Below are 22,690 nucleotides of genomic sequence, written 5' to 3'. Positions count from 1 at the left end.
ACCTTGATCTTGCTACATCTTGTAGTCTCACGCCCTTCAGATTTAAAATAAAAAATAAGCTGCTGGGTAAATTTTACTTTAGTTTGTTAGTTTGAGAAAAGTTATAAGCAAGTAGTGATGTGGGCCAACTGTTGTCGTTGTCGTTGTCGTTGTCGTTGTCGTTGTCGTTGTCGTTGTCGTTGTCGTTCTCCTTTCTTGATTTGTAATGGACTTCATTAAGGATGAGGATGTTGTGTAACTTTGATGTACGTGATTTATGATGACACCAAAGGCATCTCACTGGAAAAAGACCAAGCCCCGAGGCTCATATCATTTTCATTACACTGTGAACTCTGTACTATTTACACGTGAAGTATGATGAAACACACAACACACAAGGGCAAGCATGCACACATGCAGAGACACACAAACATTTCCTTCCTCTGCAAAATGGAGTGTTCTGCTCTTTGTGACAGATTCCAATCAGAGCGTGAGTCAGGGGACAGGAACTTCGCCATTGGCTACTACTTGAAGGAAAAAAAGGTTTGTCCTTGCCTGACTTATACTTCATTGCTGACTTTGTTTTCCGCTGTATGGAGCTGGAGTTCTTATTTTTTTAATAAGTTTCTTTTGTTTAACAGAGAAATAATTAAAAGTCAGTTTATAAGAAAAATGTCATGAAATCATTAGTTTTGTCCTTTATATAAATTTGAAGTATTACATTGAGTGCGCATATTGAAATGTGCCTTTAATGGAATGTGCTGGGTTTTAATAAACTTGGAATAGTTTCTAAAATAGAATCTTTCAGCGGAGGTCAGAGGTCTGTGAAATGCAACATGTGAATGAAGTTGATAATGTTCATCTATGTGCTTGACATGTTTAAGCTATGGACTTAAGCTATTTGTTTCTCTGCAGTGTTTTCCAGAGGGGACTGACATGACATCTGTACTGGACTTCTACTTTCAAGTGAGTGCAGCAGTGTTATTTTTCATGATAATCTTTTAATGTTAGCTCCCCCTATGCTACAAGTTAGTTTCTTAACTAAATACAGATGGGAGGGAAATAAAAGAAAAAATCTAACCATTTTTTTCTTATGGTGATCTTTCACCACAATCTTTCAGAAAATTGTATTCTGTTAAATTACAGGACTTGTTCATGGATTTGTAGGTTGCTTTTTTCCCCTTTAAAGCAAGTAACCAAAATGAGATGCCTTAACAAAAACAAAAGTGAGAGAATAATGAATTAAACATTAGTGTACCCACAAGACTTTGTCTTGTCTGATTTCTCTCCACCACCTCTGGCTGGGACCGTGCTGTGCTAAAAACTGTGATTGGGATATATTATGAATTGTCCTTTGTGTGAACCCCCAGCTGTGTTCCATTGAGGTGACGAGCGAGAGCGCTAGCGTCATGGCGGCCACCCTGGCTAACGGTGGTATCTGCCCGATCACAGGGGAGCGTGTGCTGAGCCCTGAGGCGGTGAGGAACACCCTGAGTCTGATGCACTCCTGTGGCATGTACGATTTCTCTGGACAGTTTGCCTTCCATGTAAGTAAAAGGCCCTTTTTCACAAAATAACCTCTCCTCAGCAAGGAGCATCCTGCCTATTAGTGACAGATGTTTAGTAGAAAAGATTCAAACCAGTGATTTGTGGACCCAAATTGATTGATTTATATCATCAACTTGTATTATTGTTCAATTTTCTTGTTACTTTAAGATTTGACATTGCCCTTGGTTTTCTTAGTAAAACCCCTAGTGTTAAGTAAATGGTTTACGCGTCATTAATTACATTTTGCCCACAGTCTAAGTAAATCATTAGCTTTAAAGAAGCCCAAACATATTTAGAGAAGCAGAGAATTAGGACTTAATATACACACATAGAAACAAATTTACAAATAGCTGGTGTAACATGGTCCTGCTCTTTTACACCCTGGTTAGTTACTATTTGTAGTTAGCCAACAGCTGGAGCGACCTAATGCCAAAATCAAACGGGGCCAAACTTTCCACTGGGATGTCTCTGGGATGAACTCGAATGACCACAGCTCAGTCTGTACATCACTGCTCATATGTAATAAACATAGTGTCATGGCCTAGTGCACTGACTTTGTCCATTTACATTAAATGAGTCTGTCGGTGGGGCAGTCATTCACTGAGTTCAACTCCCAGTTTGACGCTGAAACCCCATAGTTAGACCCTCATCTATAGACCTGAACCAGTATTGAAATCTAAAATACTGCATGTAATAGTTCTCACCTTAGAAAACTGGCACAGTCTTGATACTAGCATATATGCCTTTACAGCATTGTTAAGATTTGGAGTTATACAGTATATGTCTTTATTTGTAAGACAGAACACCCAAGCCTCATCATATCACATCGTCTGCCTGAGGTGAGATGTATGCCACAGCATGCTTTATTTTAATGAGTCACATCCGGACGGCAGAGACGTGCAGAGAAGATGAACAATGTGTGAATACATCTTCAGCATTTCAGTTTCTCATTATGAATTATGCAAAAAGTCGTCCACATTTTCACTGATGTAAAATAAAGGACAAACAAAGGAATCGTCACTGAAAGATCATTTTTGTACTTCTTTTAGAAAGCTCCGCCTTAAAGTAACAGTGGAGACATTTTAAAAATGCTGCCAAGAATCAGCTTACTCTAAGTGATAAATTATTGAAACCGTGTTGGCTTGTTCTTTTGTGCCTTTCCATTATTAACATTGCGTTGTTGTTGCCACACTGACACTGCAGATACACACAGCTGATCTGTTATGCAACTCGTCTGCTTTTCCTGTTGTAGGTTGGTCTGCCCGCCAAGTCTGGAGTAGCAGGGGGGATTCTGCTGGTCGTACCCAACGTAATGGGTATCATGTGCTGGTCGCCTCCACTCGATAAGCTGGGCAACTCAGTCAGAGGGATACAATTCTGCACGGTGTGTGATGTCTACAAACGGACATTACTGCATAAATTCCAGTAGCATGAAAGTGTTTTGTTTCTGTCCATACTGAGCATATAAGAAATATCACGGACAGCCTACATTACTGTAGTGTGTGGAAAAAGTTACACTTTTCAGTTATATTTTGTAGTTTTATTTTATAGATCCAGGAAATACGTTTATTTTTCCAAAAAACTAAAATATAGGCTATTAATGATAAGATTTTATCTGTTAGTGTCCTTGAGGAGTCCTGGCTGACATTTAGAGTGAGTGAACCTGCTTAATGATTGACGGTTGATTAATGATCACCTGGAGGTCAGATGCAGATCTTCGTAAACATTGTATGACAGGCTGCAAATGTAATTAGATTACTTCCTATTTGCTTTCTTAAAGAAGACTAGCTCATTTTAAAATACATTTCCATTCGTTTTCACCTTTGAATGATTAGTATTAACAGTGTACAGTAGTACATCTACAATAGATCCATGTATTTACATTTCGGTCTTTTTTTCCCAGGACCTCGTGGAGCTTTTCAATTTTCATAACTACGACAACCTGAGGCACTTTGCCAAGAAGCATGATCCCCGCAGAGAAGGAGGGGACCAGCGGGTAAGAGCACACAACACCTCGTTGTGAGTGGGACAGACAATAAAAGTGCCTATTTTTCACTAGCTCCTCTCCGAGATGGCAGATGACACTGAGGTTACTGTCATGGATGTATTAACGCTCTGCATCAACTGATATATCGGTAATTTCACAAGTTGATGCAGGGTAAAACGGGAAACTCCTTTTCCCTGTTTCACTTTTTACAGAAGTCTGACCTAGAGCCAAGGTCAGTCTGTTATTAGTACATTATTAATACATGTTTCAGCATGTGCCCTTTTCAAAGCAAAGGGCTGGATTATGTCCAGTTCTCCAAGTGAAATAATTGGTTAAGCTTTTAATTATTTTGAACATGTCATTGAGAGCAGAAAAAACTTGAGCTCAAATTGCAGAGATCACAGGAACAATATTCATTCTCTCGAAACGGTCACCACACGGAGCAACAGAGTGGGGTTTAACGGTTCTGGAACAGAAATCACGACACAAACAGCTATGACATTGTGTCACATAACCTTTACTTCCCAACCCCATGTTGGAGACATCCCTCCACGTTGCAGTGCAGTTGTCCTCTTGTTAATACTCACTGATGCCCTCTATGCTCTATACAGTATTGACGGACATTACAGAGTGCAGGCCATCTGTGTTTCAAGAGGCCTCAACCGCCATCAAATATTTGCCTTGCACCTAGTTCCATCAATAAGATGGTGATACCACTGGAAACCAGTGGAAACCAGTCTGCAGAGGAACTGGTCTAGGGCCTGGTGTCATAGTTGTTAGACTGAAGATTAGATTGACTGAAAGCGAAACGGTTACGGCAAGCCACACACAAACACGCCACCTCCACACACTGCACATACGAGCCCCTCACAAGGAGCGAGACTAATTATTTATTCGTGTCGATTGAAACAGCAACACTCCTACGGACCCATGGATTACGAGAGCCTCCAACAAGAGCTAGCTCTGAAAGCCCCTCTTTGGAAAAAGGTGTCCCCCACTGAGTCGCACCAGGACAGCTCCACCACTGTAGTCTATAGGATGGACAATGTTGGCAAGCGAAACTGAGAAGGGGGAAAAAACAAAAAAGAAACGGAGACCTACTTGTTCCCCACACCTTTCTCCACAGTTTCTCTCTCCCCACCTCTCACAAACACCACCATCATCTTTCCTCAGCCTCCAATATTTATATATATAAATTATGTAGAGGATTATTTATTGCTTGTGAAGGAAGGTCTCCATGTGGATGGACGGGGACTTCTGTTTTTTATTTGTGACAAAAAATGAATTTGTGCTTGTTTGTTTTACTCTGAATTCCAAATGAACCTGTAGCCTCTACCTGCTTGTTGCCTTAGCGTACGTAGAACCCGATGTACAGTGAAGGAGTTGTGCTCTTGTTTAATCTCCACCCATTTATTGTTTTGAAGCAAGGAAAAAAATGAAAAAAGAGTGTGACTGATTGTGATTGTATGTGCAGAGCTGTGGTACATCCAGCAATTAGACCAGCAGCCTTTGAATATACATTCAGACTACTTTCTAGGAATGATTTGCTACTGTAGCTCACACTGGGGCTTAAGACTCTAGTGAATGTAGTGATGCTAGTGACTAAGACTCTAGTAGCACACAAACACAGATGCTGCCTTACTGTAGTATAATCAAAAAGTGGGACGGTATCCATTTTGTGATTGTTCATGGAACGTTGTGGTTTCAAGGACAATATTAACATATCAGTTAGGTGTTATTGCATGGGCTTGAGTTCAGCCGTGCTGCTGCGTTTCCCCCCTTTTTAAAGATTTTAACAACACAGCTTAATACCTGCTCATCCAGTCTTATGTGCTGTACATGTAAAAGGAAAAATTAACCGTAAAAATGAAAGCTTATTTCAGCCTGTCATAGTTTCTCTTCTTTCCCAGCTGACAGCCCTTAATAAAGTCTGAATTAGGATCATCCATTGAGATAAGTGGGACCACTACAGTAATTTGATATCCAAAGAGTGTTGGATGAGATATGTAGGACTACTACTTATGTGCCGTCTTTTAAATATAAAATATACATTTGTGGCATAGAATCATTAGTGCCTCCCTCTCCTGCCTCTGTATTTGATGATTGGATACGATATTAGATGGGTTCTAAACAGTCTGTGCAGGACCACAGTTGCTGCGTTTTCTGGTAATATCTGTGTTACCTAACAAGCAAAGAGGTTCGCTGAACCGTGTACCTCAGGATATAAGTGAGATGACAATTGACCTGTCAGAGATGGCCTCGGACCGACTCTAGCATTCTGAGCTGCTGCTGTTGTGGATGTGAAGTATGATGTGACCTGGGGAGAGTTGCAGATGGTGTATGCCCATTGCTTCAAACTCCAGTTCAAACTCTCATAACTTGTGTGGATTTTAACAGTCCTCATACAGCCTTGAATTTCTGTGACCTGATAACTGTAGGGTTTATCTGCAGAGTTTATATAGGCTCAAATCCAAAACTACTACTGTATGTTTACTCTGCACACAAAAATATAGTGGTGTTCAAACAGGAGTCTGGTCTAGTTAGATCTCTGCTTGCTATAGAAACAGAGCATTAGAAATTTAAAATAAAATGGTGATTGAAGCAGTGGAGGGAAAAAAAATCACACCAATATCTGAAATACTGCACACTGAGCAGAAAATAGACCTGTGGCTATGGAAACTTGATACTTACTGGTACTGCCACTGAAGCAGATGTACAGAATTGATCTAGAATTGTGATCTGACCTTCACCAGAGTCCTAATTATCAACAAACACAATCATGATCTTATTGAACACAACCAATAAACATACAGAGTGATGGTGAAAAAGTAAGTGAAACAGGGTTGGAATAATTAATTGAAACACGTTTGGCAGCAAAAACCTCAAGTAAGCTATCCTGTTCTTAATCTACAGGGTAGCTGAAGGACAGCACTATGTAAGGCATTAAACAATATAAAAACATCATCTACTACAAAGTATTGTTCACTTGCAAATAGTTCACTTACTTGTTCTTGCCACTGTTTTTATATCTAATACTAAATGTATGCCAGGTACAACATAACGGACTCGATGAAAAAAAAAATGGTGAATGTATGACAGAAGTAAAGCTGCCTGAATTATGCTGGACTCGAAAGGTTTTTGTTACTCAAGTCAAAACACTCTTTTTAACCCAGTATACTTTTGAAAGCTTTAACACAACTTAAGAATATTGTTTTTTATTGTTCTAAAAGATGAAATATTCCTAAATATAAATAAGCAGCTGTTGAGGGGGGGTTAAAACAAGGCTAAACTGTCACTTTGGCAGAAAACATAGTGTTAATGTAGCACTCAATAAGAACCTGATTCAGAAGATGTTTTGTGGCTATTTATACACTGTTATATTAAACATTTAGGAACTTTAACTTGAAAATGAACATGTATATAGCTAAAATGCAAAAGTAAAGTATTGTGAAAACACAGAGGTGAATATATCATTTGTGAAATTACAAACGATATTCAGCTCTAACCGCAGAGCAAAGATGCATATATCGTTCCAATTTTACAACAGTGTTTTTAGCTTTAGAGGGGGGAATTTGCTACTGCAATATCAAATAAATGTTACTGTAAGTCTACGATACAAAAATGCTCATCAAAATAGTGAAAACGCGTGTTTGCCAGTCAAACATACACCAAACATGTATTCAGTATTGTTTGTGAAGATCCCAAAGTGTTACTCTTCTACTAAGGTTGTAAATTATTAAAACATGTTTCCATATGATACATACAGTAAATTACTGTGCTTCTGAATGTACATAGCAACAGATGTGTGCGTGCGCGCGCGTGTGTGTGTGTGTGTGTGTGTGTGTGTGTGTACATGATCCTCAACAGCAGACCCGAATCTGTGTTCCATATAGACTTGAGACGTTCCACATTTATATTATGTCACGCAGGAAAAACAAATAAGTTGCACATGAGCACGTCAGCAGATGCCTTACTTATGGCTGTACGAGAGGGGAGGGGGGGGTCAGTCAAGTCAGCCATTGTTGAAACTTGTGTGTGGTGGTTGTCAGAGTTTGACTTGAGCTGCTGGAGCCAATAATACTTTGTCTATCATGCTGTGAGAAGTCTGTTGGTTGTTTTTCTGTTCATTCTTGTGTAGAGGTACAAAGTGTTCAAAAGCCTCTGTCATTATTTAACCCTAATAGAAATGTTGCTTTGTACTGAGCCTTCCTTGAGTCTTGCTGCAGTGTATTGAGTTGAATTAACTCTAATGATGTCTGAGGTGGACTGTCTTTTATTACGACAGTGGTCCTATTTGTTAAAGTTATAATCCTTAAAGAGTTTATCAGACCCGGTTCGGTTCAGTGTCTGTGTGGAATGTTGGTACAGATGATTAGATGTGTCCTTGTCTTTAAAGTCATTTAAAACAAAGTTTAAAAACTGAAACTAACACAATCAGCCTACAGGAATCTTAATCATCTATCAATCAATGGAACTAACCCAGACTTAAGCATAACCAGTAACCACAGGTATCAAATCGGCCACAACTAAAATCTTAAGGATTATAACTTTATGATATGGTTAGATGTGCTGAAATGCAGCACAGCTAGTGGATTGCCAAAAACAGTGTCGCAATGTTTAATTTTCACCTTAATTTTGGTTTAGTTATTTTCCCATTGAATGAGTCATGGCTGCAAATGTGATTTCTAAGAATAACTTTTATTTCAGTATCCATCTCAGGCATAGTCTCAGCCTCAACTGTTATTTATATTTTTTTAATTTTTTCTAGCTGCTACAGAGTCAGTTTTCCCTCTCCAGCATTAGTCGGATGGCGCTGGTTAGACTTTACTACTGTCAATCAGGATTGATGCTCTTTGGGAAAGGATGACAAATGAGCCTGGTGTTACTGAGAGGGTTGATGAGCTGTACTACTTGAAGTGTGTAATCAGTAAACCTGCTCTTGCTCCTCACATTGATTGTTAATTTGTGCAATCAGATTCATGACAGAAGAGCTTCTGAATGCAGTTATTTTCCATAGGAATCATCAGATTTTTATGGTCATGTATATGACATTTCCTTTTTTCCTTCTGTGAATTCTCATTCTCCATCTTGCATGCATAGCTTTGTATGATTTGATCAATATCTTTTTAAGCCATGTAATCATTGTGTTTTAAGTTCATTTAATTTACCTTCACATGTTTTTATTTATGTTGATTTGTGTCTCAGACATAAAGTTTATCCTTGTGACATGGACTTTGCATATAAATGTAAAATCTATCACTACCATTGCCATTTGGTGACCTTGGAATTGTACAGTTCTCTCATGTTTTAATATATTAAATTTGATATAGATCTCAGTATCCAATAATACTATTAGTAGTAGTATTGATATACTGCTCTTCTTGTCAACGATTTATTATTGGAAAAAGTTTAAAATTGAGAATTATTCAAAAGTTGGAAAAGGTGTTACATGAGCAACATAAAAGAGGGAAAACTCCTCACACCGACAGTAGATGAAACTCTACACTTCCAAGCTCATCACTGTCAAACTTTTTTGGATTTTTTTTCCATGGTTGTAGTTCTGTATGTAAAGTCTCCATAAACTCATCAACTGTCCTGTCTGCTTGGAGGAGGAGACAACACTAAGATATAAACTTGTCTTCCTTCACATTTTGTTTGTTTGTTTTGGGCTGTGGTGGACTTGCAGACACGACAGTGAGTGTTGTTAAGACTTTTTTGTTATTGCTTTTGTGTTCCATGTATAAAATTCAATAAAGTACTGTTGTCTAACATCTGTTCCTCTGCGCTCATAATTGTTCTTTAACAGCAACAACCACCTTTTGAAACTGATCTGATGCTTGTATCACTTAATCCCCTCCCTCGTGCATTGCAGGTATTTGCAAGTTGTGGCAGCTCTCATTTTGACTCTGTCAGTGAATCCCTCTCAGCAGGTTTGTCACAGGGCCATAGTAGCTATAGTGTTTTTTAACTCGGTATATTATACAAGGCAGTCACGGCTAAGATGGCAGTTTAAGGTTTAAGACCGTACATTCCAACATGAAACACACAAAATCGTGAAACCAACGTTATCTAGATGTTTTAATTGAGCTAAAAAAAACAAAGTTACAAAACTTTGTAAATCCTGTAAAAAAAAAACAAAAAAAAAAAAACAATTCTTCTAAGTTATTTCTAATTTCAGGTTTTCTCTTTCTGTCTTCCTTGTTTTAGTGAAGCTTATGGCCATATTTGTCTTTTATTTTACAATTACAGCTTTACAAAGTGAAGAACTGCTGTGGAGCTGGTTGGGAGTCAGCTCAGGGGCACTGTCCCCCTGTAGATCTGCCCCCGTTTGCACTGCTGGGAATAACTCATTCTTCACACTTTAAACTCTTCACATCATAATTGCTTTAGCATACCATCAAATATTTATGACTAAGGAAGCAACAATAACTGGTAAATGCATCTTTACTTATTGCTAATACATTTAAAGGAATACGTAGACTTTTGTTGTTGTTATTAATTTTACGTTTAACAATTAGCAAAACCAAATTATAAAAATGTCATTTTGCCATTATAGACCTGTAAAATTGTCCAATTTTAATTAAACATGTGTTAATTAGTGAGGATTCCAACTGCTGTAAGTAGCTCTTTGCAGTCGGCAGTTTTCTTGCTCTAAGGCGTTTCTGCAGCATTAGTGAGATCTGTGATTGAGTCTCTAGATGTTTGATTTAGAGGCACCATCATATCTCAGTGTATGACTCTTGGTCAGAAGAATCATCTATGAGGTCCGTTCATATTTTATTTTCAGCTTTTGTACTGGTGCCCTGAACAAAGGCCCTTTGATGAGAGAGCACCTTACCTTTCCGTCCATAGACACATGCAAATTCACATTGCTGAGCGACAAACGTTGCAACGACTTACACTCACACGTCACTGAACACTGTACAACACTGTGCAGTTCAGCAGTTAGAAGGGTCTGTGGAGCATTTACAGACTGTTTACTGAAGGAGCTGACATGCGTCGCTTTAGATGGAAAATACAGAGAGACCGTGGCATGCAAGAGAGGCAAAAATTATTTCTGAAACAACAGCTTGCAGTACATATGCAGAATTGTCTTTACTTTATGAAGTTTAACCTCAATGTGCATTTGGATTTAGACGTCTTAAATCCAGAGTTACGTAGTTCTTATTTGGATTTTAAGTACAAGTATTCATTCTTCATTGTGCTGTATTTCAAGTTTTGCTCATAGGAAATGAGTAGCTCCTGTTTGACGGTAAGTCTTGGTTGGTGCGGGGATCTCTGTGTTCATAATGTCCAGCTGCGTAGATGTAACGTTGTTTCTAATAGTAGTCCGCTGTGCTCTTTCAAAATAAATATCATTTTGATCACCCTTTGTCATAATCAGGTGACAATGGGGTGGCTGTGGCTCAATAGGTAGAGCAGTTGACTGCCAATCATAGGATTGGTGGTTCGATTCCCGGCTGCCACGTCACATGCCAAAGTGTCCTTGGGCAAGATACTGAACCCCTAGTTGCCCCCGGTGAGTCAGGTCAGCTGCATAGCAGCTCTGCCATCGGTGTGTGAATGTGTGTGTGCTTGTGCGTGTGAAAAAAGTGTGTGTGCTTGTGTGTGAGAAAAAAAGCGCTATATAAGTGCGGACCATTTACCATTTACAATCACAGCGCTGCTTAGAAATGATGTGTGCCATTAGTTATATAGTGAGTAATTCATGTGTTTCCTTACTAATCTGTAGTGGACATAGGTTAGTTTGGCTTGGTATGTCTTGTAGCTGCCGGGGTTAGTGGACCCATAGTGATAAATAATAATGGAATAAATCAGTGGTTCGCCTGCAAATGTTCTCTCTTTTTTTTTTTATTTGTCTCTTGTCCACAGGTCAAGTCTGTCGTCAACTTGCTGTTTGCTGCCTACACAGGAGACGTGTCTGCCCTGAGGAGGTAAACGGCCTACACACACACGTATTTTTATCAACTTGTAATGCTGGCGAGTTTTACACTTTGGTGGCATCACGTGGCAGCAAAGTAAAACTTGAGTCAAGGGAAATCAAACGTGTGATGTCAAACCGACACTTAGGTTGGTTTAATTTCACATGACAAAGTTGAATTTGTGGGAAAAGGAGCAAATGTGTAGTGTTTTTTTGTTTTTTGTTTTTTTTTTTAGGGTGGATTTTTTTGTGAATGAAGCAAACTGTGTGTTTCTGTGTGTGTGTGCAGGTTTGCACTGTCATCCATGGACATGGAGCAGAGGGACTATGACTCTAGAACGGCCCTGCATGTGGCTGCAGCTGAAGGTAACGTGCAGCCTGTAGTGAACCCGTCAATCACATATTGCTGTTGTCTTATCAAATACCACTCAACAAAGCAGTAGACCTTTGTATCTGTACACTACAAATGAGGCTCAGTGTAATTTACTTTGTTTTGGAGAAATGTGATCAGCATGTACCTGACCTCACTGCCATCCATCACCTTTGTGACCAGCTGGATGAGTCCATGTAGTGCATGTGCAAAGCTGATGCAATAAGCTGATGGTAAGGCGAGCACATGTGAAGTAATCACGGCATCTGCTCTGCTTTCAGGACACGCAGAGGTGGTTCGCTTCCTTCTGGAGGCTTGCAAGGTGAACCCACAACCCAGAGACAGGTGGGTCTGGTCTTTCTTACCATCTGTCGGTTCTGCTCTCACATAACAGTGTCGTTTTTACATGTTTGTGACGGCAGAAGCATCTGTACAGCTGCTTTAGTTTTTCTTTAGTGAAATGGAAATCTTTTTAAAGTACATGATAATGACTTTTCTTTGCACAGATGGGGGAACACGCCCATGGACGAAGCAGTGCACTTTGGCCACCACGAGGTAGCCACCATCCTGCAGCAGTACCAAGAAAAATACATTCCACCTGCTGCTCCTGCAGGTGCTGCTGCTGTTGCTGCCGGTGCCGACAACAAGGAGAGCACAGAGAAGAGCCTGGACAGCCTGCTGTAGACCTGCCGCACGGGTGTGCAACACGCCACGTTTCCCACAGTGCACCTGTGTGTGCTTTTCCGGATTAACGTCGTACATGTGTGGTCAGACTTGTAAAATGTGTGATGATTTAGTGATTAGCTTCTCTCTGTTGTTCGCATCTGGTGCACTTTGCTTTCTGATTGTATATTGCTGCTCTTCTTCCTATCACTTCCTCACCTCTGTCATCATGTAATGTGTGTTTTATGTGTGACCGATTCCAAATCAGTACTCTTCAAACAGATGATACAGCATCTACATATCGGAAATGCAATGTTGACATTCTATTAGTCATGTAATCTGTCAGTGCTGTAAAATGTGTTATCACAGGGTGATATCAGTTTAGTTACAGCTTAGCTTTGTTTATACTCTTCTCTACCTGTTAAGATTGCAGTAATACTCGTACTGTATTAGCTTTACGAGATAGTGAAGTGTGTGTACATGAAATGCAAAGATCAGCTACAACACAAACACCACCTGGTGGTGCACGGGGAAAACTGAATGCTTGCTCTGATTGATTGATGATCGGTGTGTATTGGGGTGTGTAGTTGCAGACTGATGAGATGAGCCGAGGGTCAGCTAAGACAATCAGGTGGTGTTCATGTTGCAGCTCATTGATGTAAAATGTGTGTGTCTCTGATCGTGTAAATGTGTGAAAGCTTGCAGTGCTAACACTGCCGTTACCCCCCGTCTAATGTCCTTATACCTGCACTTACTCTTAGATTGTTCTGACTGTTGCAAGATTCTGAGCAGGTTTTATGAAGCTCCTTTGAAAGATTGTATTCTGAATGTATTTTTCAGTTTCAACACTTGCAATAGAAGAAGTATGTATTTATTTCACTAAAAGACTTTTAAATTGTACAACTCAGCTGAAGATTGTATACTTTGTTGTAGTTATGATAAAGCCAAATTGCTTTCTTTATTTTTAGCATAGCTCCACTGTATATTTTCCATGCATTGCTTGTTTGTTTGAGTCCACACTGGTGGGACATAATACGAGGTATTCTACAGAGTCCCTGAAGTGACGACAAAGTAACAGTTGAGCACATAATTTAAACGGTTAACCTGACAAAAACTACTAATTTGACTTTTTTTTAAGGATGTTTATTTGCAAGTATTTTCACTTTGCTAAGAACCTCTCCCTGTGTTTTCCACGTCTTATCTGATGTGAAATCAAATTTTTGTTGTTGTTAATAATTACCCATGGAAATACCAGGTTGATACCAGAAAAATTTAAGTTAAACAAAAATGAGTTTTAGATTAAACAAATACTCACAGATGAACATATAGTGTAGACTTGTGTGACTCGTGCTGTGTTTGTGTGAGAGTGGCAGTAATCAATCAATTCACTTTTAATTTATAGCGCCAAATGACAACAGAAGTCATCTCAAGCGAGCGTTAAACTATTACCAGGAATTTGAATGATTCAACTAATCCTCATGATACGTTTGCGGTTTTACATTTGACTCCTCACATAAACTGTCAGTGATACTTGTTGGAACCCCCATTCATAAGAATTCATATATCAGTGGGTGTAATGTGTTGTTTACCTCTTTCACTTCCTGGTGAATTATTTTTTCTGTTATTCTGTTAATTTATATACATATATATAAATATATCTTCTCTGCACTGAGACCTTGTGATATGCTGTATTTATGAGGAGACTGATGGTCAGGACAGATTCTAGCAGACAACTGAAACCAAGCAGCTGACCTGTGACCGCTGAATGTGTTTGTCTTCTTCTTTGTATCTCTTAAAGTATAATAAGAGTTTCAGTACTGTATAACGCAAATGTTATTTCTTCTGGCAGTGAAATTTGTTCAAATCTGTTTATTTTAATAAACAAAAGTAAACAACATTGGCAGAACAGCATTTTCATTTTTACCCTGCTTACTATACCTGAGAGAAAGGTTTGCATATATCTTAAAGAAAACATACAGTAAAGTGACCTGTGATCTCAACCGGGACTGTAAACTTATATATGGTTTAAATTACATTGTTACTTTTTAGTAACCTTATTTAGTTTTTTTTTTTTTTACTGTGCAAATTTTTAGAAGGAAAGGTCAAAAAGACTGGACTAAACAGGTTCCGTCTCCTCATAAGTTGTCCAGAGGGCCAGGGATCCAGGTAAGTTAAGAATATCTGAGAAGAACTGATCAATCTCCACCTATAAGCAAACAAAAAGATTCAGTTTAACCCAACAGTGAAAGAAAGCAAATCATACAAACAAGGAAAATCTAACTCTCAGTATGTTTAGAACAAAGGTTCACTATATGAACATGTGTTGATAATCAGAACAAATCCACAGTTGTGTCATCCATCGGAAAACGAAGAGTAACTGTTGGATTTTAATCTGATCAGGTGGTGAAAATATAGGTGACAGGGTGTAAAAATAACATGTTGTGTTAGCAGCTTGCTCTACGGCCCCCAAGTGGCCAAAAATATACTATTACAGCATTAAAATAAGGCTGGAGGTTACAAATAAGCACAAGACGTCAAACTCACGTTCATATCTTGGTCTGTGTCTACGTGCATCTCCTGTGCTTCATATGGAGAGTGAGGTGGTGTAGGAACCCTTCAGAAAAGAGATAAGAAGAAAGAAAAAATAAATATATAAAGTCATCAAAGTGTGATGCAAAGTGTTCTGTATTCCTTAAAGACACTCCCCTCTAATAGTATTGGAACAGGGAGGCCAGTTCCTTTATTTTTGCTGTAGACTGAAAATATTTGGGTTTGACATGAAAAGAAAAATGGGGTGGGGGGGAGGGGGGGTTCAAATTGGATCAAGACGTGAACACCTGGACTTTTTGTCTCATAAGATGGCCTCACTGTTCCAATACTTTTGGAGGGGAGTGTATGTGTTGGTTCACTTGCTATTGTCTCACTCACACTGAGAAAGGAACAGCGGTCCTGTTCACATACCCACTGATTTCCTTCTTAGATATCATCGTAGCTGCGTGAACAGAAATAATGAGAGGTCAGTACAGGGCTGATGGTCCGTAAAGAACAGCATGCTTCTGAGGACATAAAGTCAACTTGTTATAAAACCATTAATCACTACAAGTTGTGGAGGCCGACGAGCTTTAAATCATCATTACACACATTCCTGTTTCTGTCTTGTTGTGCAAGGGTAAAAGTCAAGCAAGAGATAGTACCTGAGGCTTTGTAGTAGGGTCCAAAGGCAGTGTCTTTGGGGATGTCTGGGTAAAGGTAGATCAGAGGATTCCTAAACTTATCCCCCTGGCCTTTTAGACTGTAGAGGTAAATAATATCTGGCAGAGGCATGGCCAGCAGCTCCTTCTTGGTGTACGGCTCTACTGCGTGCACTTGGGCCTCTACAGGGAAGCCACAGATATCATTGTGTTAGTTACAGCACTTAGCACCTTTAAAGACCTGCATGATTTGAATCCTATTTTGAGGACAGAAACGTACCACAATTACAGACTTCAACCCAGCTGAAGGTGATGGCTCCTTCTTTGTTGCTCTCGCTAAAGCGAAGCAAAAAGGTTCCAGTGGGTTTGTCCTGCATCAAGAGCCTTGTTCTCTCCCTGCTCACGAACCCCATGATGTACCTGAGAACCCACAAACACAATATGAGAAGAGTTTAATTGACTAAGAAGCAAAAGTATTTTGTCCCCGTCCACACTTATCAACAATTCTACTCAAACAACTGTTCTATTGTTGCAGCAGGCAAATTAGTGGATGACACAATTAAACACACAGTGAAATCTTGGCAAGAGGAATTAGGATGCGTCTTACCCCTCACGCCAAAGATCCACCAAATGTTTTCTGATCAAATCCAGGATTCCGTCAATCCAAACCCAGTTACTGTCATTCTGCCAGAGAGAAAAACAGAAATCAGCAAGTAAAGATCACTCCAGCACACTCGAGTGTGTATGACAAGAACCTTGCTCCTCACTCACCTTTGAGAACTTGCTCCACTGAACAAGACCTTCAGGGTCATCTGTGAAGAAAGCCACAGTTCCAGAAAACTGATTTATTTGATTTATTTATTTTTGATAAAAAGCCAAGCCAAGTTATTTTGACAAAGCCCAAGATCTATATATAGATCTATATATAGATCATCAACAACTTATTTACCTGACTTATAAACATTTCATAATCCAGTTTGTGGAAGAAACTCACACTCACCTACAAATTTGTCTCGGAGCATGAACAACTGGTTTTCATCAAGTTCTCGTTGGCCAGTGGACAAAAACTGCCAGCTCAAGAGCTTAGACACCTGCTGCCAGGTGAGTGGAGGAGGGTCGGCAAATAGTGACAGGTTCTAACAAGAGAAGGTTTTTTGCTTTAACTGTAAAAACAAAACTCCAATAATCTACTCATAGTTATAGAACCGCCATGACCAGACTAGAGTTTTATATATGTATACATTTTTTTAGCCCAATAACAAGAAATCTTAAGTGAAATATGAAAAGTAATACAAAGTGTATTTGACTTATTTTTAAGTTTTAAGTATGACTGGTCTTATGTTGCACATAAACAGATGTTGATCGAGTTGAGATGTGCGGGCTTTACCATTGCTTCACTGGTGGACAGCATGTTACACCACATGATAGACGCCCAGGCGCTGGACACCTGACTTGTGCTGGAGATGACGATCACAGGCAGGGAGCTGACCTGGAGCAGCACAAGAGGAGCAGACCAGTTTTATGTGACCTCCACCAACGGGGAGCCATTTATTAAATGCATCTTACGTCAGTGCCATGTTGACTCACCTCGATAGTACAATCCAGTCCTGCATGCTGGAACACCATCACAAACTTAATGATGTGCAGTTCCTCAGTGATTCGACTCTGGTGAAGAAGGTAGAGACATGGTTTTTGCCACTAGGTGGCGCTGCAGGCAGGGATTATGTTTGACTACAAAATGACAACCATGAGTTACAGAGTTGCAGCTACAATTCTGGAATATTCAGAATGATTTTTTTCTGGTTCCCACTGGGGTTAAGCTTAATTTAGTGAAGAATGGTGGAGACAGTGCCCCCATGTGGCCAATTCCTGGCTGTACAATTGTAAAAAAAAAACAACAACAAAAAAAACCCAGCAGCTCCTTATATCAAAAACACAGTCTCTTCAGCAAATGCTCATTCTAGTTTAATATAGATTTTTACCTCAGATGATCCTTTGTTTCTTGCTTTGTTTTGCTTGAGTGACTGAAAAAAGAAATGCAGTCGTATATTTGTTGCGACATTCGTTTTACTCAAGTGATGTTTGCATTATATTAAATGTATCAGTCATACAATACTAAGCTATGTGTTTGTTAAATGACAGACACATGAAGTTTCTTACCATGTGTGCAAATTCTGCCACCAGACCTCCACTGGGCGTGTCCACATCCAACACCTTACTGTTATCCCGGCTGAAATCAAAGTGACGGAACCTACAGCATCAAACCAATGATACAGATATTTTTAACAATTCATCAGTTTACGTTGAAGGTTTTCATACTGTTGTTAGTGCTGCAATCTTTGCGTACCCTTTAACAGTCCTGGCTTCTTCAACATCCCTTGATTTTAGGGGAAAAGATTTATAATGAAAAGACTTTAAGAAAGAAACATTTGATACAAAAACATAAAAATATACTTTTAATATACATGACAGGCTCAGAACAAACATCTCTCTTTGACTTACTTGTCAAATATAGGTTTGACTTTGAGCAGGTACTTGAATTCAGGGAGGTTTGATAAGAACCTGAGAAGAGAAGAAACACATACTGACAAAACAATAATACAATATTTAATAGGTATAGCTCTCTTTTATTGTCCCTCCATAAAATCCTTTAAGACTTTACTGGGCGAGCAACAACTCTAGGCACTCCTTTTATATCAATTTAATTCAATTCAATTCAATTTTATTTGTAGAGTGTTTTTTACAATTGACATTGTCACAAAGCAGCTTTACACAACCAAAGAACAGTACATGAACAGTGAATGTGTATGAATCATGAAAACAGATTGTCCCTGAGGAGCAAGCTGAGGGCGAAGGTGGCAAGGAAAAAATCCCTCAGAAGGCAACAGGAAGAAACCTTGAGAGGAACCAGACTCAACAGAGAACCCATCCTCATATGGGTGATTACATGCTGTGTAGGCAGCAGGCAGTGTAACTTTGCACTCTTACCTGACCGTCGCTGTGAACCGCACCTCGGTCTTGAGTATTAGAGGACGCTGTGGTAAATTTGTCATGATAGGCTGTTTCTCAACCACAAGAGAACTACGATGCAAGATCATAACAAAATATGTCAATGAAACAGAATGTGTATCAGTCTGTGTGTGTGTGTACTATACTCTCTATAACAAGAAGAGTCCTGATGTCGAGTCTCACTTGGCAAGAAGTTTTGTCAACAAGCTTAGTGCAAATGTCTCGATCTCCCCCACCGGGAGAGTGAAGCCATCACTGTAGTTGTATTTATTGTTCTGCTCTTGCAGTTTCTGCAACTGCTGCCGTATTTGTAGAAGCACTTCTGCCACAGTCGTGAACCTGCACACGACACAAGAGCAAACACAGGTAACGCCTGTAATTAAATGCTAGGTTCACAATTCTTCAAGTCCATTACTTTCACACTTTCAAGTGATAAAAGCCACAGCAACAACACAGCTCAACTAAGTCCCTACCACTTCTGGAGATGGTCCAGACACGTGTCAACTGGACATCCGATGCAGGCCATCTGCTGCCTGCGCTTCCACTCAGGCAGCTGCACATCGGTGAGGACTGTCACAATCTGCTCTGCTTGTTTTAAAATGTTCACTATCTGCTGCAGCAAAACCTGCAAGACAGAAAGAGCCCACCAAATATTAATGTATGAGGGATATGCACTCTACAGTAATTCAGCTGCCTGAATCACCTATCAATTTAATCCTTAAAACATTTTATCAGGAACAACATCTAGAATTTGAGCTGTTCTATGGAACTCTAGGAGGAAGTTAAAGTGAGAAACACACTTCTAATAATACCCACGCTACATCAGAATTGATGAGATGTGGGGTTTCACGTTGAACAACATTAAATATTAGATGGCAGTGGATTATCACTTCCTATGTGCTGCGCCAACAACAAGTCGCCACAAATGCTTCTAGTGTACCTCCTTTGTTTGGATGATGAAGTTGGTATGTTTGACACACTCCTCATTGACAGCGTGCGACTGTGGTAATCTGGTATTCTGCTGCACTGATGATGACAAATGAGACAAAGGTGAAGTGAACAAACTCACATCAAACGTGTCATCTGTTTGTTTAAACTGTCCTGTTTGTACCTTTACCGAGCCAGGTCTTCTGTATGTAGTCTAGGTTTTCATGTAGGACCTCCAGTGACTTAGTTTCCTTCTTTACCTCCTGTGTTAGAGTTCACAAAGTGTATGTTACCAGGATGGATGTCAGGTGGAATTCAAACATGCAGACAACTGTGTAATCAAAGACTAAAGTTACATTCCAAGTGAGCTTACCGCCATCTGTCTCTTGAGTTCAGTGACCAAGCCGTCCAAATCTCTCCACTTCTGGTCCACAGCTGGACTGCTACATCCCTGTGATACAGTGAGGAGTCTTACAAAGCACTTCAATTACAGCTGAACACAGGACATGATTGATTGCCATTTGGTTTGTTCCTTCCTTTTGACAGATTATGACAGAGGAATAAGACAGACTGACTAATCAAACTGAAATACAGAGTGCCCTGTGTCTCACCTGTTTCTCAGAGACTAAAGCCAGGACTTTCTTTTCCTCCTTTAGGCATTCGGACAGGATGATGGCCAGTTTCTGTGGCTCATCCTTGAAGTGTTTCTGAGTAAGAAATGAAATTCCAACGTATATCATCTAAATCAGAAAGGAACGTGTGTTCAAACGTAACAGCAGCTGCACATTTCCCCTACCATCAAGTAGTCTCGCATGCCTGGAAAATCAGGTGCTTGCAAAACGTTGTTCTCCTGGACAGAACGGTTCCACTGTTCTCCCAGATACTCCAGGAGCACTTGGAAACAAGCACTTGCTTTACTTTCATTCACAGCTGCCAAATCCCTAAGACGAAGGAACACAAACTGTACATTATTACGGAGGACACTTTGTTAAGAGTAATTCCACTTCTGAGGCGACTAAGACGAGGTTAGTGTCTCTTGAAACTTTGTAATCAGGCAAGCAACACCTCTAGTGAAGAGGGGATATTGGAAAACTATAAAACCAGGAGAGACTAACCACTTCCTGAAACTCATGGAAATTACAATGAGCCAACTGGGAATAGATTTGGGCTGACTAAACCTACAGTCGGATTCTGATACAGACTTTGTTTTAGGTTCTCTGGTGAAGGTTAGGCTCATTTAGCTGTGATGATTGAGGAAACATAATGTCTTTGAATGTCGTCGAGCATCCAATAACAACAACAACAGGAGGGTGTTTCTCCAGAGTACCAGCTGAACCTGTCTTTCCACACTGTGCACATAATAAGGTTGGAATTCGCTATTATTAAACATTTGATCACAATGGCCACTGACTGAATAAAAACTAAGTCTGTCTGCTGCAGCCCCGGCTCTCCCCTCCGAAACTCATGCAACACACAGCACATTCGTTCTCACTCTGTCCCTCTTACCAGTCCTGGCTCTCTATGCAGACGCACAGGGAGTGACGGATGTATCTGGGGAATTTAGTCTCATAGAGGTCACTCAGATGACCCTGAAGTAAGTTCAGCCTCAGCAGGTGCTGCCACTGAGCCATCTGCAAACACCCCAAAACACAGTGAGGATGGAGCCGGAAACATGGATGTGTTAACAGCACCTCCTCATGGTCACAAACATTTTAGAGCATATTCATGCTGAAAACATTTTTGAATCATACTGTATGTAGCTTTAGGTGGTGTTCTTAAATCATTAATAGAAGAAATGGTAATGCTCCTTTAGGTGAGCATACGTTAGGGTGTTTTCCTAATAGTTTGACTGATCCTGGTGAATATCATAGCAGCAGCTCAGACACTAAAATCTCTGAGGTGACCCCTGTGTATGAAGAGTAACTCCCCTAAAACAACACACACTTACCTCTTGGTGGGTGTTTGGGTTGTCTGTGCCGTCTCTCTGTCTCGCTCTCTGTCTGTCTGTCTGTCTGTGTGTGTCTTTACAGTGAGCTCGGATCACTCTGTGACTGACAGCACTTCCTGATAAGCAACCACTCTCCCACTCAGCATGTGATTCTCAGGAAAAAGTTCCTCTGCTGTCAAGTCACAGCTGTTCTCACGTCCGCCACTTCCACCTTCACACCGGCTTGTCAAAGTAATAGTGCGTCTGCCTTCATTCAATCAATGCTGCCATTCCATTTAATTGAATTTGGCAGTGTTGCATTTTTAGCTTGTTCTTTTGCACATAACTGGACAACTGCTTGTTTTAAACTGTTTTAAAGCCCAACTTTAACTTTTAGACTTGTTAAGAGGTTGACATTCAGAGAACTCACTTATTTGTTGTCTGAAGTGAGAATCTCAACATTCACATGCTGTATTCAGGTGACAAGTAGCTAAGTATATTTACAGAAGTACATTTTCTTATTTGACAGTTTCCACTTTGTGTTACTTTTACTGACTTTAGATTCTCAATATAAAAGAAAAAGAACATCAGTAGCTATACCAGTGGCTCTGTAAAGCTATTGTACTGAAATGCATATTGTCATGTTTTGCATATTACTAAATGTATGACAGGGCTTTATGCAAAATTCTGGTTGAGGTTAAGAATATCTGCACGTTTGGTTTGTGTTCTTTGCATTTTATGATACTGATGAACTTATAATGTTTTGAAGAAGTGAAATACAAAAGTTCAGATTCAGATTTTCAGAATAAAATGGTAAAATCTGTGTCTCTCTCTCCATTGACTTTTTTTTTTCCACACAAAAAAATTTAAACTGATCCACCCACGACTCTCCTGGAATCACGTGATTCTCGAGAAATAAGGGAGGAGCATGTGTCAAGCATGCAGCAGTAAGCTTTATGACTTTAACTTCCAGTTTCTTCCAAAATCAAAGCTCTATAAATGTCATCTGTGCCTCCACATGGTCGATAGGTGGCAGGAGAACTAACCATTACTGAGTAAATTATTATCTGAATGAAAGTCTGTTGAAGCAGTTCAATTAAAACGCTGTGGAACAAACATGCAACTTGAACTGTTTTCAGTGACAAGAAAGCATAAAGGATAATAATAA

The 22,690-nt window shown here is 39.7% G+C and overlaps 2 protein-coding genes across 6 annotated transcripts in view; one reads left to right on the top strand and one right to left on the bottom strand.

Moving 5' to 3' along the window:
* glsb (glutaminase b) overlaps positions 1 to 14,079 on the top strand; it is a 29,418-nt gene extending 15,339 nt beyond the window's left edge. Inside the window, exons 10-18 of one of the 3 annotated variants that reach the window (XM_026376078.1) lie at positions 456 to 522; positions 895 to 945; positions 1,350 to 1,526; positions 2,780 to 2,911; positions 3,431 to 3,523; positions 11,387 to 11,448; positions 11,725 to 11,801; positions 12,087 to 12,150; positions 12,312 to 14,079. In XM_026376078.1, coding sequence (XP_026231863.1) covers positions 456 to 522; positions 895 to 945; positions 1,350 to 1,526; positions 2,780 to 2,911; positions 3,431 to 3,523; positions 11,387 to 11,448; positions 11,725 to 11,801; positions 12,087 to 12,150; positions 12,312 to 12,489 — 901 coding nt within the window. In that variant the 3' untranslated portion in view covers positions 12,490 to 14,079. Of the gene's footprint in view, positions 1 to 455; positions 523 to 894; positions 946 to 1,349; positions 1,527 to 2,779; positions 2,912 to 3,430; positions 3,524 to 4,426; positions 9,286 to 11,386; positions 11,449 to 11,724; positions 11,802 to 12,086; positions 12,151 to 12,311 lie in introns of those variants that run through there. The other 2 variants (XM_026376077.1, XM_026376079.1) reach the window with 2 other exon arrangements.
* Positions 14,080 to 14,509: 430 nt separating this feature from the next.
* LOC113172956 (signal transducer and activator of transcription 1-alpha/beta-like) lies at positions 14,510 to 21,686 on the bottom strand. Of its 3 annotated transcripts, none has more exons than XM_026376074.1 (24): positions 21,544 to 21,686; positions 21,102 to 21,226; positions 20,392 to 20,536; positions 20,207 to 20,302; positions 19,969 to 20,046; positions 19,780 to 19,858; positions 19,609 to 19,694; positions 19,142 to 19,293; positions 18,852 to 19,007; positions 18,648 to 18,740; positions 18,162 to 18,221; positions 18,007 to 18,036; positions 17,820 to 17,910; positions 17,642 to 17,683; positions 17,247 to 17,324; positions 17,047 to 17,148; positions 16,660 to 16,795; positions 16,431 to 16,471; positions 16,267 to 16,343; positions 15,940 to 16,079; positions 15,663 to 15,842; positions 15,397 to 15,460; positions 15,013 to 15,082; positions 14,510 to 14,674 (listed from the first exon to the last, which is right to left on the bottom strand). In XM_026376074.1, exons 2-24 carry the CDS (start codon positions 21,224 to 21,226, stop codon positions 14,585 to 14,587), a joined length of 2,211 nt encoding a protein of 736 aa, XP_026231859.1. In that variant the 5' UTR covers positions 21,544 to 21,686; the 3' UTR covers positions 14,510 to 14,584. The 3 variants fall into 3 exon arrangements, with proteins under 3 accessions (XP_026231859.1, XP_026231861.1, XP_026231860.1); XM_026376076.1 differs by having other exon boundaries at positions 15,430 to 15,460; XM_026376075.1 differs by having other exon boundaries at positions 19,786 to 19,858.
* Positions 21,687 to 22,690: the final 1,004 nt, after the last annotated feature.

Source organism: Anabas testudineus, chromosome 21, assembly GCF_900324465.2.
Source record: "Anabas testudineus chromosome 21, fAnaTes1.2, whole genome shotgun sequence".
Lineage (NCBI taxonomy): Eukaryota > Metazoa > Chordata > Actinopteri > Anabantiformes > Anabantidae > Anabas > Anabas testudineus.
The sequence above is the reverse complement of the archived record's forward strand: the minus strand, read 5'-3'. Positions and strand labels throughout refer to the sequence as shown.

Bases quoted from the DNA above. Each gene is read 5' to 3' on its own strand.
- LOC113172956 (XM_026376074.1), bottom strand. From the start codon at position 21,226: ATGGCTCAGTGGCAGCACCTGCTGAGGCTGAACTTACTTCAGGGTCAT. The intron at 19,695-19,779 runs GTACAAACAGGA...TGTCATCATCAG, and splicing joins GAAGACCTGGCTCGGTAAAG to TGCAGCAGAATACCAGATTA. The intron at 15,083-15,396 runs GTGAGTGAGACA...TCTTTTCTGAAG, and splicing joins ACCGCTGTTCCTTTCTCAGT to GGTTCCTACACCACCTCACT.